Here is a 16,073-nt window from a genome sequence, read left to right as displayed (position 1 = left end):
TTCCTTAAGGTAACGTCTTAACTGTGTAAAACTTCGCGAGGAAGAAATTCTACTCGCTGGCCTGTCCAATTTGGCTTTTAGATAAGGTTGTATGCCTGATAATTTCTGTCTAGAGCTATATGATGACGCGCGATAAATCTCGCTGCTTAATAACCTTTGAGTCGAAAATGATGATGCCCAAACCATTTAATCAGCAAAGCAAGGTTTACCTTTACTTCTGTGCTTTCGAAGCAAGAGAAGGAATTATTTCTGTGATAGTTAGGTGACAGATGCTTAAAATCACATGGTGTATTATCAAACTGTTAAACCTTACATGAGCAAGATGAACTAATTATGGAATGAACCCTGACATCACAGCTCAAATATTCCTTCCCTATAAGATGACGCGCTCTTGGCAGGTTAGTGTGTTTTCTTACTAATCGTACTGTACTATTTCGCAGTTTCGAAAGTAGAATCCTGAAGATACTCTCGATCTTTTGTTATTTCTTGTGTAATCAGACTTATCTCCGTGAGGGAAGAACCTTCATTTTTTAATTTTTTTCCCGGTTTTGTCATTCGTATGTGAACTGTTGTTATCTGAAAGCAGAACCTTTCCTTTTTTTTTCACCTGGTTCTGTCTCTCTTGGGTAGTCAGTTCTGTTTGGGCTGTTGTTATCTGAAGGCAGAACCTTTCCCTTTTTTTCATCTGGTTCTGTCTCTCTTGGGTAGTCAGTCCTATTTGGGCTGTTGTTATCTGAAGGCAGAACCTTTCCCTTTTTTTCACCTGGTTCTGTCTCTCTTGGGTAGTCAGTCCTATTTGGGCTGTTGTTATCTGAAGGCAGAACCTTTCCCTTTTTTTCACCTGGTTCTGTCTCTCTTGGGTAGTCAGTCCTATTTGGGCTGTTGTTATCTGAAGGCAGAACCTTTCCTTTTTTTTCCACCTGGCTCTGTCTCTCTTGGGTAGTCAGTCCTATTTGGGCTGTTGTTATCTGAAGGCAGAACCTTTCCCTTTTTTTTCACCTGGCTCTGTCCCTCTTGGGTAGTCAGTCCTATTTGGGCTGTTGTTATCTGAAGGCAGAACCTTTCCCTTTTTTTTCGCCTGGTTCTGTCCCTCTTGGGTAGTCAGTCCTATTTGGGCTGTTGTTATCTGAAGGCAGAACCTTTCCCTTTTTTTTACCTGGTTCTGTCTCTCTTGGGTAGTCAGTCCTATTTGGGCTGTTGTTATCTGAAGGCAGAACCTTTCCCTTTTTTTCACCTGGTTCTGTCTCTCTTGGGTAGTCAGTCCTATTTGGGCTGTTGTTATCTGAAGGCAGAACCTTTCCCTTTTTTTCACCTGGTTCTGTCTCTCTTGGGTAGTCAGTCCTATTTGGGCTGTTGTTATCTGAAGGCAGAACCTTTCCCTTTTTTTCACCTGGTTCTGTCTCTCTTGGGTAGTCAGTCCTATTTGGGCTGTTGTTATCTGAAGGCAGAACCTTTCCTTTTTTTTCCACCTGGCTCTGTCTCTCTTGGGTAGTCAGTCCTATTTGGGCTGTTGTTATCTGAAGGCAGAACCTTTCCCTTTTTTTTCACCTGGCTCTGTCCCTCTTGGGTAGTCAGTCCTATTTGGGCTGTTGTTATCTGAAGGCAGAACCTTTCCCTTTTTTTTCGCCTGGTTCTGTCCCTCTTGGGTAGTCAGTCCTATTTGGGCTGTTGTTATCTGAAGGCAGAACCTTTCCCTTTTTTTCACCTGGTTCTGTCTCTCTTGGGTAGTCAGTCCTATTTGGGCTGTTGTTATCTGAAGGCAGAACCTTTCCCTTTTTTTCACCTGGTTCTGTCTCTCTTGGGTAGTCAGTCCTGTTTGGGCTGTTGTTATCTGAAGGCAGAACCTTTTCCTTTTTTTCACCTGGTTCTGTCTCTCTTGGGTAGTCAGTTCTGTTTGGGCTGTTGTTATCTGAAGGCAGAACCTTTCCTTTTTTTTCCACCTGGCTCTGTCTCTCTTGGGTAGTCAGTCCTGTTTGGGCTGTTGTTATCTGAAGGCAGAACCTTTCCCTTTTTTTTCACCTGGTTCTGTCTCTCTTGGGTAGTCAGTCCTATTTGGGCTTTTGTTATCTGAAGGCAAAATCTTTCCTTTTTTTTTTATTTGGTTCTGTCTCTCTTTGGGAGTTGTTTCATTTTAGACTGTGCGTTTTCATCTTATGACAAACTAATTTTGAATTGCGACATAATTAAATTTACTTGTCTTGATTTTTTTTCCTTTGCAGATTTAATTGAACGTTAACCGCGAAAAGCCGTGATGAAAAAGCAATGTTTGTTTTAATAGAAAAAGATAGTTTTCCTGTTTAGATGACCAACCAACCTTAACTTAATTACACATCATAAGTGCACGTTCCGTTGACTGGTAATTTTTACGTCGATGTTGTGTTTGCCTTGGTGGTGTCTGTCCTCAAATCCCGTGATTTTTCAATTAAAAATAAATAACGAATTTAGGAATAAAATTACCAACGAGTAAAATACCTCTTCACGTAACGTATTAAATTGCATTTACATTTCCAACTCTTGCTTCAGACACGAGATGTAAAATCGGTCGTAGATTGTAAAAGAGATTTGTGAGTAAAGAACTTTTTCTACTTGTCTTTGTTTATTTTCTCGCAGCCTTATACATGAGGTTCGCTGTGATCGCAGTGGTACGCCAGGAAACCCCAGCAGGAAAAATTATTTTAAAGATTTTACTCCTTTAATGATCTCTTCAGAGTATATTACTTCCTTAGCATTTAGCCAATTATATGGTGCCGGCGGAGGGTACAAAAAAACTCCATTATATATTTCTTTACAGGCCAATATTATCGGAAAAAACCCAAACAAACAAACAAAATGAGTTCTGTTGCGCTGTGTGATCCATGAGTGTTCTCATCGCGGTTAGGGCTTGCTGTTGTTTGCGGTATTATTTTCCGGAGTGGACATACCATTACTAAATTTTTGTTAGCGTTTAAAAATCGGAAATACATGGTTTTGGTAAAAAACCTTAATCTTTTTCAACTCTTAACGACTGTCGAGTTGTGTGTATCAATAGAGTGGGTCAGCAAATTTGCATTCTATGTTGCGCAAGGGGCAAGAGAAAATGGTTGACTCCCCGCGAGTGAAGCTGACGCTCTAGGTCGATGTCGATCCGTTACTATCCTTTGTAAACAAAATTTCGATCATGGAGTTAAATTATAAAATTACTTTGGCTTACATTGTACGCTTTAAAGTAAACTTGAGTTGTTAGATCCACGCGAGGGTTTAACCTTGAAAAATGCAATCACGCGAGTGGAGCTGACATTAACGCGTGTCCCTATCTGGAAAACATTCGTATTGTGACAAGAAGGGTCTGCTTTAAGGTTTTGGGTTACTCTCGCCATGCAATTTGGACGCCGAAAAGTGCCAAAAAAGTAATTACTGAAAATTCATCCGCAACACCTCGGTCGTTCTGTGGGTGCGAAGTCAGTTCTTCTCTTACAGTTAATAATTGCCAGGCGGATCTCAGATCCGCCTCAGCCTCATTTGCATAAATTCTTTTGGTGAGCAAAGCTCGTCATGAAATTCGATATATTCTTTTTCTCCTTGCATCAGTTATCAACAGGTCTTTATAATTTTTTTTTAACATGAAATCAAGATTACAGAGTTATGGTACATTCATTTTTTTTCCTGACCCTATTGACACTTAGGGATTGGTATTGGCTAATATAAAAGTATAGTCAAATGGAAGTGTTGTGCACAGCGTATATGTCAAATTTATGTCATGAAATGGTGTCCTTCCTAAATCTAGCTTATCAGAATAGGAATGAGTTACCATTAGCACAAGTATGGGCTTTTCACAATGATAGTTTCCAGGCTTAAAATAAAAGTCACTTTCCTCATGAACATTTCCCTAAATCTGCTTGCCTGCTAAAATCCTCACTCCCTGGTCCTGACAGATCAGCCTGATAAAAAGGAGGAAAAGCACATTAATGACACAAACAACCAAGCTTATTCCCACATGTACACCTTCCTACATCCTGATAGCTGATACTGAACATGGCATTTCAGACATGGAGTATATGCCACAAATTTTCCATTTCCCTGCATAATTATTTCATAATGGTGTTTAGAAGTTATGGAAAATGGTTGGGTTGAAACATATTTCAAAGATTTTCCAGCTTGTTACAGCATTAGTGCAAAAATGGAAGACAAACCTGTGCATTCAATGCATAATTTGAGTTTTAACAGTTACCCAAATACACAATTTAAAAAAATACCCAAGCCTTATCAAATGACTTCAATGTTTGAATTTTCTCATAGTAAACCAGTGAAAGTCTTTGTAAATGAATCATTTCCTTAAGATCAATGAAATTTGCTGTTGTCTTTCTTGTTAACATGTTGCCACAATTCCACCTTCCAAGAAATTTATTTTCTGCTAACATGAGAGAATACCATACCAAAGAAAGTATCTTTTTTCAAGACCTTAGAATCATCCTCTTTGTCATGGAAAAAGGCTTCTAATTGAACATGGCAAAGGAATATTTCAACATCTTGATTAACTGAAAATTTACCATGAAAACCTATGTTTAAGTAGTCTATCATGAGAAAGTAAGAAATTCCAAACTATCTACACAAGGCAGTCAACAGAAAGTAACCATATTATCAATATCCTTGGTAGAAGGCAAGAATGGAAAGGGGCATCACGCTTTCCCTTCCATACAAACCCTCTAGGACTACTCTGGGACCTTAAGTCACATTAAATTGCCTTAAGTCATCTAAAGTTGCCTAAAGTGACTATTAGTTACACAATGTTGTATGGGCTCCACCCTATTAAATTTATCCCATTCACTTCACTCCCATCATAAGGATCAGAGAAGGAGGCATGGTGGCCAAATGGTTAGTGCACTAGACTCTAGATTAAGCAGTCCTGTTTTGGTCTCTAGTGGGGATCATTGCATTGTGTTCTTAGGCACAATACTAACTCTCAAAGTGTCTCATCTCTTCCAGATGTAGGTGGTGGGGAATAACCCTGCAATGGACTGCAAGTCAATATGAAGTTGGTAATGGCTTCCATATTTATACATGTAAACCTCCTGTTATAAGAGTCATGCACCTGCCTAGCCCCTATGTTAGCATGAGTAACTCCTACTTGTAGACAATACTGATAAATAAACTAATTATGACAATGTACTCTCTTCCTTTTTCTTACTCATACAGCCCTCTGTTTAAACCAAATTTCTGTTTTGTATTTCATTTTGAGAAAGTTGATCAAAAGATTGCCTCTGTGTATCATAATCAGGAAATAATAAATATTAGAAATATGATTGATCTCAGGAAAAAAGACAACAAATGACTGTGGCTGCAATAATTTATTTATTCTTATTTTGAGATGTTACTGAATCAAATCAAACCTACAGTTCCGATCATCAACATAAAACAAAATAGCAAGGTATTCTGGAAAAAGGCACAATTCTTGCTACTCACTCTTACATCGAGCAGTAAAAATAACATAGTACGAAGTCAATTGAGCTGAACTGAAGCTTACGTTTAGACACTTTACTTACCCAGAGTAAAAGAGTGACAAAAGTGGGCTATTTTTCCGGCATAAACCTACAAATCTGCACTACAGCTTCTTCCACCATCGTATTCGACAAAATATAAACGTTTGAAATTTGTAACTCGACGAACCCACTAAAGGCATAAATCTTCATCTATCTTAAGATTTTGACAGTCTTTTCGTACTTTTCACCTTCGTCAGTTTGATGATTCATATACATGTATGAGTTCCGTCAATGATCTATGCCGAGAAAACCTCTTTGCTGCAAACATGGCTGCCAGGCCAATATTGGATTAGGATATTTCGTATTGGCTAAATGACGTAGAAGGATACTTCGTGTGTACATAAACCATTAGTTTTGTGTGTTCGAGTAATCGGTTTTAGTTGAAATCAGTTCGTGTGTGATTGTACGATCATTCTCCTCAATTCGTTCAGCCTTCTTGTGATTCTCCGAGTTATCAAAGACGATAAACATGGAAACTAGTCAGCACAAAGGTTACTGGGAGAATCAACATGGCGGAGACAAGTGAACCTGTCATCAGTTTATAGTTTTTCTTTGTGACTCGTCATTTAGGTAACATCGAATGCTTTTAAACCTGGTATACTGCCATATCAGCTCAAAAATAAAAGTTATTTCATTTTTATTTGGTTAAACGTTGCGGAGTGGAATAAAGTGAATGCTTGGAAGGTCCTGGTGATCCGACAAACGGTAATATAGTAAAAAGATCTTCTTAAAGAATTTGATTCTCTATTATGGGACGTCAATATTTTTCTGCAGCCAGGAAAAGTAGTTGTTGAGACTGGAAAGGAAGGTTTCTTACGAAGGACCTTAGCATATGGTTTTCTATATGTTATTGAGGTGTTTTGTCTTACTGAGGCAGGAGAACATCAAATTGGTTGGGTCCCTAAAAAGGACCAGTTGAAAAGGCATGCGATTTGCTAAACTTCCATGCCAAAATTGACAGTATAAGTGCCAAAAAATGGGAGACAAGTTGAGTATTTTTATAATTAGTGAAGCTTTATGAAATAATTAATACGTGTAAATAATCTTAAGTGAGTTTAGTCGATAATTATGGGGAAAATTTATTGTCAGTAGGTGAGTTTTATGTAAATCATGGCTCTTTTCTTAAATTTAAAATTTATCTCGCCATGTGCCTCTTTTTATAGGTTTGTTTAATATTGGTTTATGTTTTGATATTATTACACTAGGCATATAACCCATGTTTTTTCTTGGTTATTCACTAGCTTTGACTATTTATACATATATGTAATTAAACAGTAACTATTGTGGTAATTCTGTCTAAGCATTTTTAGTTAAAATGGTTTGAAATCTGGATATTTTAGACAATGGTGACTTGTGTGGATACTAAAGTTACCAAAATGATTATTCCATTTATTACACCCATTTTGAAATCACTGGTAGTCCCTGTTATCTGATTGACTCTAATTGATGGAATTTATTCATGAAGCACATCAATTTTTTGTTTAAATCACATCTTTTTCCCAGCCAATGAGGAGGCTACCATAAAAACAAAACAACCAATCAGATTTCAAGGCTTGCTTAAATTAAATGAAAGAGAACCATGCCAAATTTTGCGATTTTTGTTTCCAAAACTCTTACTTCCCCCCCCCCCCCCCCAAAAAAAAAAATGGATGAATTTAATTTCAGACTGGCTCAGTACTGCATCAATAAATATTTAAACTGACCAAGTACTGTATTTGGGTGATTTCAAAATGGATGTAAGAAAGTAGTAGTGTGTCGGCCCGAATTGCACTCCACTCAGTTTAATTACCATTATTTATTGCATGGGATTCTGTAGACATTTTTAAAGTTTATGGAGAGACTGTTGCTAACTTAGGTTTTAACACTTGGGTGTAATAAAATCACTGTCAATTTTTCCTAGGTTGCCCAAAGTAGCCCAAAAATTAATGATGTAATGTCCCAGAGTAGGCCTCCCTGTGTCTCAATTTCTAACCTAGAAAAACCCACTGCATTGATTTAGACGGTTGAGGACAATCTCAAGGTCAGCTTTGGCTAACCTTAAACTTTGGCTAACCTTAAACTTAAAATTCCATGCTTTTCTAAGGATGAATTTGGCCAAGGGTTTAGATGGTAGTGTTATTTAAACCCAGCAAGAGACTAATCATTGTTGTTTATTAATCAGCACACCTGTAATAAGTATCTTAAAGCTATTTCATAGCATTACATATAAATATGTACATTTTTTGATACAAAATAATTTTAACCCTCTATCAAGAAAAGTATCAATTATAGGCAATATATGTTTGGGGTGAAAGGGCATTTTTGATAAAGAATAACGTTCTTTCAATTGGCTAATTAATGCCTGGCACTTTTCACTTTGCACTGCAACAATTCTTAACACAAACAGCTGTGTACTGAAGTCTTTTTAGCACATAGTTTCTTTCCTTTGTGAGTGAATCTATGTAGTTTTTTTTAATCTCTTCGAAACTAGAAATGAATTTACTAGGTCTAAATAGAAAGAGCCTGATATTGCTAACTTAATGAAAGCATCCAAGGATTGCTGTGAAAAGCCCACTTGTTTTTGAATGACAAGAAATGTTTTGCTTTAACTTAAACTCAAAACTGATTAATGAAACCCATCTAAAAGTTTATTATGTTATTTCAAGCGATTAATTACTTCTTTATTCTGTTTACAAGACACACCTACAGCCATAACCGAAATATGCATATATGTAAAATATGGAGACCAAATCCACAAGTGCACTATTCTTTGGATAGAAAAAGTTCTGAGTGTGTAGCCTCCTCTCACTCTGTATCTTTCTTGTTTGGAAGCAAGATTAAACATCGAATTTTCAATATTTGGACGGTCGTAAGTTCTCAACAAGCTTGATTTTCTTGATGTCAGTTAGGCTGACCCAGAATGGTTTTTCCAATTTTAAAGACTTTCTAATGCAAGACACAAAAAGCTTCGCTTGTAAAATGAAACTATTAATCTCTGAAAAGGTGCTATTATTTTCTTTTTGAGCTGATTAAATTTGCAATCTGGGTATTTCGTTAAAGCGCTACTTCAAATTCCAGTCTAGCTGCATTTTTAACGTTGCCTTCTACCTCCACCGTCTCAGCGTCATCGTCATCCTCATCAATCCCCATGTTTTGAATTCCTCTCTCAGCTTCATTTGTGTGTATCTGCTGGTTGGCTGGTTTTTCATTGAGTGAGATGTCGGCTTCTTTTTTTGAGTTTGAGTTTTGTGGCGGCTGAAATGATGTATCCCCGGAAGATTTCACCGCTTCCAAGAAACCATTGGTGTTGGTAATATTATCTGTCGTGTCTGTGCTTCCAAGTTTTTCACTTGTGTCCATTACTGAGGGACGTCTTATAAGAGTGGGTCTCCAGCACAGCAAAGACAGATAAACAGGCATGATGCACAAGCCATGAAGAAGCCCGAGCATGACAATGCCAAAGAACATTCTGAAGAAAATTCGGAATATCTCAGATGCAGCAAATGCAAGTACAACCATACCAAGGAACGTACTGACTCCTAAAACATATCAAGAAGAAAAGATCAGCGGATGCTGCGACGTGCATAACACTAAAACCTTAAGTGATGGAAGTTACTAAAAGCAGAAATTAATCTCACTTAAAGTGGTTCCTTGAATTTTTTTTTAATTTTTTAATCAACCGCGGTACATCCGAGAAATTTTGATTTTATCAACTGAGTTGATAGAGACCATTAGACACTGTAAAGAGGTTACAGAGCTGATGTTTTGAGTGTTAGCCTTTCGTTGGAGAAGATTGGCTCCAAACGTCAGCTCCGTAATTTATTTATGGCGGCCAATTTCCATTATCAACTCAATAGATCCAAATTTTCTTCTAATAACTCCCACTGAAACAGGGCCACAGACTTTTAAACTTGTTATACACTCCAGAAACACAAGAATGTCAATATGTTTGTAAATGCTTACTTTTCTCGGCCATGTTTTACAACAATTAATTTAGCTTCTGACGTACCTCCCATGAAAACACTTGCACCCAACGTGCTCAGAGCATCCACAACTCGCTCATCGGCTGTGACTTTGCTTGACGTAATGTAAGCATGGGCAATGTGGGCACTGTAGTCAACTGCAAATCCGATGGCCATTACCAGGTTAATCATGGAAACGGAGTTCAGAGACACATCCCAGATTACCATCAAACCAAATAACTCGCAAACCAGCGCTGCGAAGTTAAGCACCACCACGAACGTCACAGTAAAATCCATCAAAAAGGGGCTTGTGACAATTACCACCGTTAAGCCTGCGATTATCAGGTTTCTTAGGGTCTCGCGTGACGTAATTGCGTATTGTTCAAAGAATATAAAGGATCGAGTGATTGGAAAGGCATTCAGTTGGGACTTCTTTGATATGTCTCCACGGAGTGTGAGCATAGCGTTTTTCTGGAAGGTGGAGCTACCCGAATCCTTCATATAGCCTATTACGCGAGAAGCTTCTATTTTGGTCTCATCCTCGGATAACTTCACGTCCTGTGTGAAATACGAGAACTCGGGAATACGAAGGAATGTTTTCAATTCTCGTAGAAAACCTGGGCCAGTAATGTTTCTCTTCGACTTCTTAGCATACTGGGCAAATGCATCCATCCAGGATAGTGATTGGTTCTTGTAATATTCATTTTCCTTGAATATGGTCGTTAATTCTTTAATGTCGCTCTGCGTGGACCTCAATTGGTAATCAACCTCACCAGTCTGCACGATACTCACTCCAATGGACAACTCAAAGTACTTTTCTTGAGCTGTCAAAAACTGCCTCAAGTAGGAATCATCTCTGGCCAATACACGTCTATCAAATGACTCATCCACCTGAGTGACTCCGTATATCCCAGCACTTAGCAGTGACAGAGAGAAGAGTATAACCAGAACTTTTGTAATTGGAAGGGTCAATAACGTGCCCCAGTATTTCATAACTTTATTTGAAGTTTGGGGGAGAGGATCATCCCATGCTGGTTTACCCTCTTTTGGCCGTGGTGCCAGGCAGAATGGGAGGAAATCTCGGCGGCCAGATTTAATTCGTCTTACGTCGTATGTCATTAGGGCCACAAAGAATGTGACAACCATCAGGAAGGAGAACGTCACTGTCAAGGCAGCATAAACACAGAAATACCTGAGGAAAGAAAGTAACTAAGTTTTAATATAGACGATTTCACTGAAATACTCTAAAACATTTGACGAAATTTTAGAACTTGGAGGCCAATTAAGTGATATTTCACGCCACCATTTATGCTTACAGCTCAGTCATATAAGGGGAAAAAAGATATCCCAAGAAACTGTAACCATTTTTATCAGATAATCAATTCACTGGCTCCCGTCACAGCTCGACATCTCACTTCAATAGTTTGCAGTTGAGGTTTTAAAAGAAATTAGTAGAGGTCACTTGATAAATCCGGATCCTTTAAACAATTACGCCATTGCTTAAAACCTGATGTTATTGTCTTCATCTTCCCAAGATGGAGAAGCACTGGCTATCAATTGAAGTATCTTACCTGATGGCGGGAAATGAGGTAGACGTGCTGACCGCAAATGCAACCAAATCAGTCATAGTTGTCATAGTAACTGTTGCACCAGAATGCTTCATAACCGCTTTGATCTTTCCGGTCGTCGACAGGTCACGCGGCTGCCGATCAAGCTCGTCGACCATGATGAACATGTCATCGATGCCGATTCCAAGAACCAAGAAAGGTAGCACCCCCACCAAGCTAACAAAAGGTACACGGAGCCACATACCAAGGCCGAGCCCAGACAAAATCCCAAGGGCAACTGCGAAGACCCCTCCATTAGCAAGTAAAGCATGACCAGTCAACGGATTAAGGTACTTGCCCAGCATGAAGCAAGCAAAAGAGATCATGCAGGTGAATGTGATTGACACCAGTTTAACATCAGACCCGGTACTTGCACTTATAGAATCATCGAGGCTCCTTTCACTTGAATAATGGACATCGAAGCACGAAAGTTTGTCCACTAGTGAGCCTAGTTTGTCAATGAAGGCCTTCTCCCACTTAAGAATCTTGTCACTCTCATCATCGTCCCTCGGATCACGAAGGAGATAAATCATTTGCAAAGCTTTGGTGTCGGTTATGCTTCCATGTTTTCGAGTGGCCTTGCCAAACATTCGGTTGAAATTCAACCAGAATGGGCGTCCATTACGCATGAGTAAACTTGTGTCGTTGTAGGATTTGGTCACTTCCCGTTGGACATCATGTAAGTCCTTTCCATTCAAGTTGCTTTCATTGAACTGCAAAAATTCTAGTGGATTAATCATCGCACATCCGTTTGTTGACCTGGATTTGTTTCCCGACAACGTGACACAGAGTTCTGAAAACGATTTCAGCTCCATGACTGCATCGTGAGCTCTGAAGGCCTGTTTCAAACACATCGGGGAAAGAGGATTAGGATTACTGGGAGAGGCCACCAGTAGGATGATTTCCTCTCGAAAGTCGACTCGGAAGTATTTCTCGGCAGTCTCCAAGTCATCTATTGCCTTGCTGTTTTGAGGGATGAACAATTTTACGGTTCTGTTTTCTGAATTGAACCAAACAAAGCCTACAGAACAGACGCTGATAAGTACGAGACACAACTGGATTGTTATCAGCGGATGTTTGGCAATCCCTGTGCCATACCAGCCAAAGAAGCGTTCCAAAAAACGCAAGTACCATTTGCAGAGTGAGGACCACAGATGACATGGAAGAAACCGGCGTGGATAGCAGGGTCTAGAAAAAAACGCACATCGAAAAGTGAATTTTGATATGGGTTTTTGAAGCACTAGTCCCAAAATATTCGAAACATTTCTTCAAACGCTCTTCCCCTCGACCTGAAGATTTTCAGCAGGTCTGATTGTGCAGGGAGCATCAAACTTGGCAAGACATGAACTAGCCAACGGCTCTTTCATCGTGTTTTTTTGCTATTTTTTTAATTTCTTTTTCTGGCATTAAACAATACCACTGTATTACAGATGACAAAGAATTACAAAGAAAACGAATAAATTCAAGGAATACCTTGAACTTGCCTCAGAAAGAAATGGAAACACAAATAGCCTATAATGCACACAGCTTGCTACATAGTTTTTACGACACATTTAAATCTTATTTATGTCATGGCCACGAGCCAGCCACCCTTTGGGTCTGATCAGCGGTTGACAACAATTTATCAATCAATGTACTATTTGATGCTTTAGCTCAAAGTTTTAGTCGCAGAAGTACCTAGAGTTCACTGTACGACCCAAAATGAGAGACAAAACCTTAAATGGGATAAGTATCTAAAGAAACTGTGGTGCTCTCTTGGTGTTGTTAAAACCATCATACTTTATTCATTACGTAAACCTTAACCGAAAACACGAGAACTGTTTCCGAGGGAAATTAAGAATTACTATTCGATCAGTTCCTTATCGAACTCTGAATCCTCTGACTACCAGAATTTTACCGAACAAATACCTAAAATCATCGAAGTCTTCTTCAATGTTCGCCCTGTCATCGAATCCTTTGCTTAGATTATTTTCTTCGCTTTGTGTCATCCTTTTTTCGGTTCTTCTGTAACTCCGAATATTTTGTCGCTGCACATCGCGTTCATCGAGATATTCCCTCTTCCTTCTCGAATAAAAGCTTTCTCTGGAACATTTTTAATTAGTAACAACAAAACAGGTAGTTGTGTAGTTTGAAACATCACGTACGCACACGTACTATTTCCTTTGTCAGAATAAACAAGCAGATAAAAGTGACAAATGAACCAAGATTTAACATCGAAGGTGTCAACTTCCTTATCTTCACGAGCAAAGCCAACACGTTTTTGAATCGCAACGTAAACAAACTCGACGCTTGGTAGTTTTCTTTTTTTTTTTTTATCAAATAATAGCAGAACTATTCGTTCTCGAAACTTTCATTCCATCCTGAATATATTATCACTGACACCTGAAGGGAAGAACGTCACGTCGCACCATAGCTCGAGTCACGTTTACCTCGAGTATTAAAATTTAAGGGGGGCGGGGGTAAGTTTCTAAAGAAACTGTAGTGCTGTGTCAGTGAGAGTAACAAGATAATTTTGGTTTTATGGACTGAGTTGATAATGTAAATTGGCCACCGTAAAGAGTTTCAAAGCCGACGTTTCGAGCGTTAGCCCTTCGTGAGAGCGAATCATTCGCTCTGACGGAGGGCTAACGCTCGAAACAAATACCTAAAATCATCGAAATCTTCTTCAACGTTCGCCCTCTCATCGAATCCTTTGCATAAATTATTTTCTTCGCTTTGTGTCATCCTTTTTTCGGTTCTTCTGTAACTCCGAATATTTTGTTGCTGCACATCGCGTTCATCGAGATATTCCCTCTTCCTTCTCGAATAAAAGCTTTCTCTAGAACATTTTTAATTATTAACAACAAAACAGGTAGTTATGTAATTTGAAACATCACGTACGCACACGTACTATTTTCATTTGTCAAAATAAACAAGCAGATAAAAGTGACAAATGAACCAGGATTTAACATCGAAGGTGTCAACTTCCTTATACTCACGAGCCAAGCCAACACGTTTTTGAATCGCAACGTAAACAAAATCACCGCTTGGTAGTTTTTTTTTATCAAATAATAGCAGAACTTTTCGTTCTCGAAACTTTTATTTCATCCTGAATTTATTATCACTGACACCTAAAGAGAAGAACGTCACGTCGCGTCCCATGATCGTTCGATTCACGTTTACCTCGAGTATTAGAATTTAAGGGGGGGCGGGGGTAAGTTTCTAAAGAAACTGTAGTGCTGCGTCGGTGAGAGTAACGAGGTAATTTTGGTTTTATGGACTGAGTTGATGATGTAAATTGGCCACCGTAAAGAGTTTCAAAACCGACGTTTCGAGCGTTAGCCCTTCGTGAGAACGAATCATTAGCTCTGACGAAGGGCTAACACTCGAAACGTCGGCTTTGAAACTATATTATATTTTTAAGTTTGCAAGCATAATTGTTTTGATCCGTTTTTGATTGTGGGAACTTGAAGCGATCCAAATCATGATCACGATCATGATTAAGGTAAGTAAGATGCAGCTGATGGACGTAGGTTGCAGTTATCGGAATATTCTGAGACAAACGTTTTGTACACACAAAAAAAGCCTTTTTTCCGATGCTTTGTTGATATTTTCCTGTTCAATCGAAAACGGCGAACTTAGACGTTTTCTAAGATTTCACACGTACAAAAATGTATTTTCTCCCTCACGATGACATATCTTCGTTGATGCTAGTTGCTTGGAACTGTCACGCTATCGGCTCGTCTCTGATTGGATGATGGATAGGAACAATCCAATCAGAAGGAAGGACACGGAAAGTAGTAATCGCTTTTCCGACATATGTGTTCGGTTTCTTTACATGCAAGAACCAAACGAGCAAACCAACATGAGTATGGTAGGCAATTGCCGAGCAATATCTCGAAGTTGAGGGAAATATGCTGTAAAGGACATTTCCACATTGGCAACGATTATTCGCCGAAAGGAAAACGTATACTGCCGACTTGTTATTTATTTTCTTTGAGTTTCTGCCTCAGAGACTTCAAACGTCGCGTGGTGGCTATTTTTATGTCAGCTTGTGCAGGGTAAAAACGGCAAGAAATAAAGTAATCCTCGCACAAACATTCACTACCTTCGAAAATCCAATATTCCAAGGAGAAAAACGAGTGCTCTGTAGGGAAACCTTATCAATTACCAACAACATAATCATCTATAATATTAATCAAACTACAGTTAAAAAACTCTACCCACCTTGATTGGTCTGATTTCTTAACTTGTTCGAGTTCTGATTTGAATTTGTCCATGATGGGGCGAAAGTGACTTCAACACTAGTGCTAGTCTTGCTAAAAATTAACTGATGAACCCGACTCCTCTGGTTTATACGTATTCGGTGCACGTGCCAAATGACAATGTTGCGCTTCAGCGCTCGACAAAGTAATTATTTTTAGCTCAAACCGGAAGTTTTAAAGTCCATTATCCGCTTCCCATGACATGGACATTATTATTATTATTTACATGGAATGAACGGAAGTTCTGCATCGAAGTCGAGTAGTACGTGACATTTCCTTTAGAAATCATTGGAAATTATGTGTCATTGTTCGGTGTGAACGCTTCTTTCCATCTTTTCACTCTTTTTAGTAGACTTTAATAAGTTGCAAGTCTTTTCCTTCCGTAACGCGGGAGTCAAGTTAAGCGCAGCTGTGAAATGTTTCCTGGCGCTCGAATTGTTCAACCAAATAATTCGTGTGACTCAGACACCCAAAATTAACCTATTTCCTGACACGTGTGAATGATTTTTTGCCCTTAATCCCGAATTTAAAGTATCATAACTTGCATATCTTTCTTTCACGTTCGCCGCGCTTTGGGCGGCGTGAACCCGAGTTACAGATTTCGTGGACTTTACCGATTTTCTTTCAAGTTTGTTACTCTATGAATATTGTTAGCTTTTTTCGGAAGTCAGAAGAGTCTCAGTATTCACGGATCATTAAGAACGCAAATGAATAAATTGAATTCGCAGTGTTATCTCTGGCTTTTATGAGCCTGATAACACATTA

General features: G+C 38.9%; 1 protein-coding gene across 2 annotated transcripts; it reads right to left on the bottom strand.

Moving 5' to 3' along the window:
• Positions 1 to 7,648: 7,648 nt before the first annotated feature.
• On the bottom strand, positions 7,649 to 15,767 carry LOC149050075 (patched domain-containing protein 3-like). 2 transcript variants are annotated; one of them, XM_089196821.1, is made up of 4 exons: positions 15,271 to 15,767; positions 11,029 to 12,252; positions 9,505 to 10,649; positions 7,649 to 9,034 (listed from the first exon to the last, which is right to left on the bottom strand). In XM_089196821.1, the coding sequence occupies exons 1-4, from the start codon at positions 15,321 to 15,323 to the stop codon at positions 8,550 to 8,552; spliced, it is 2,907 nt and encodes a 968-aa protein (XP_089052947.1). In that variant the 5' UTR covers positions 15,324 to 15,767; the 3' UTR covers positions 7,649 to 8,549. The 2 variants fall into 2 exon arrangements, with proteins under 2 accessions (XP_089052947.1, XP_089052946.1); XM_089196820.1 differs by lacking the exon at positions 15,271 to 15,767 and adding an exon at positions 12,973 to 13,886.
• Positions 15,768 to 16,073: the final 306 nt, after the last annotated feature.

The sequence above is a fragment of the Pocillopora damicornis genome, chromosome 2 (assembly GCF_964200805.1).
Source record: "Pocillopora damicornis chromosome 2, jaPocDami1.2, whole genome shotgun sequence".
Classification (NCBI taxonomy): Eukaryota; Metazoa; Cnidaria; class Anthozoa; order Scleractinia; family Pocilloporidae; genus Pocillopora; species Pocillopora damicornis.
This window is presented reverse-complemented; position numbering and strand designations above follow the sequence as displayed.

Bases quoted from the DNA above. Each gene is read 5' to 3' on its own strand.
- LOC149050075 (XM_089196820.1), bottom strand. From the start codon at position 13,052: ATGACACAAAGCGAAGAAAATAATCTAAGCAAAGGATTCGATGACAGG. The intron at 10,650-11,028 runs GTAAGATACTTC...TTCTTTCCTCAG, and splicing joins ACCTCATTTCCCGCCATCAG to GTATTTCTGTGTTTATGCTG. The intron at 9,035-9,504 runs GTACGTCAGAAG...GATATGTTTTAG, and splicing joins TGCAAGTGTTTTCATGGGAG to GAGTCAGTACGTTCCTTGGT.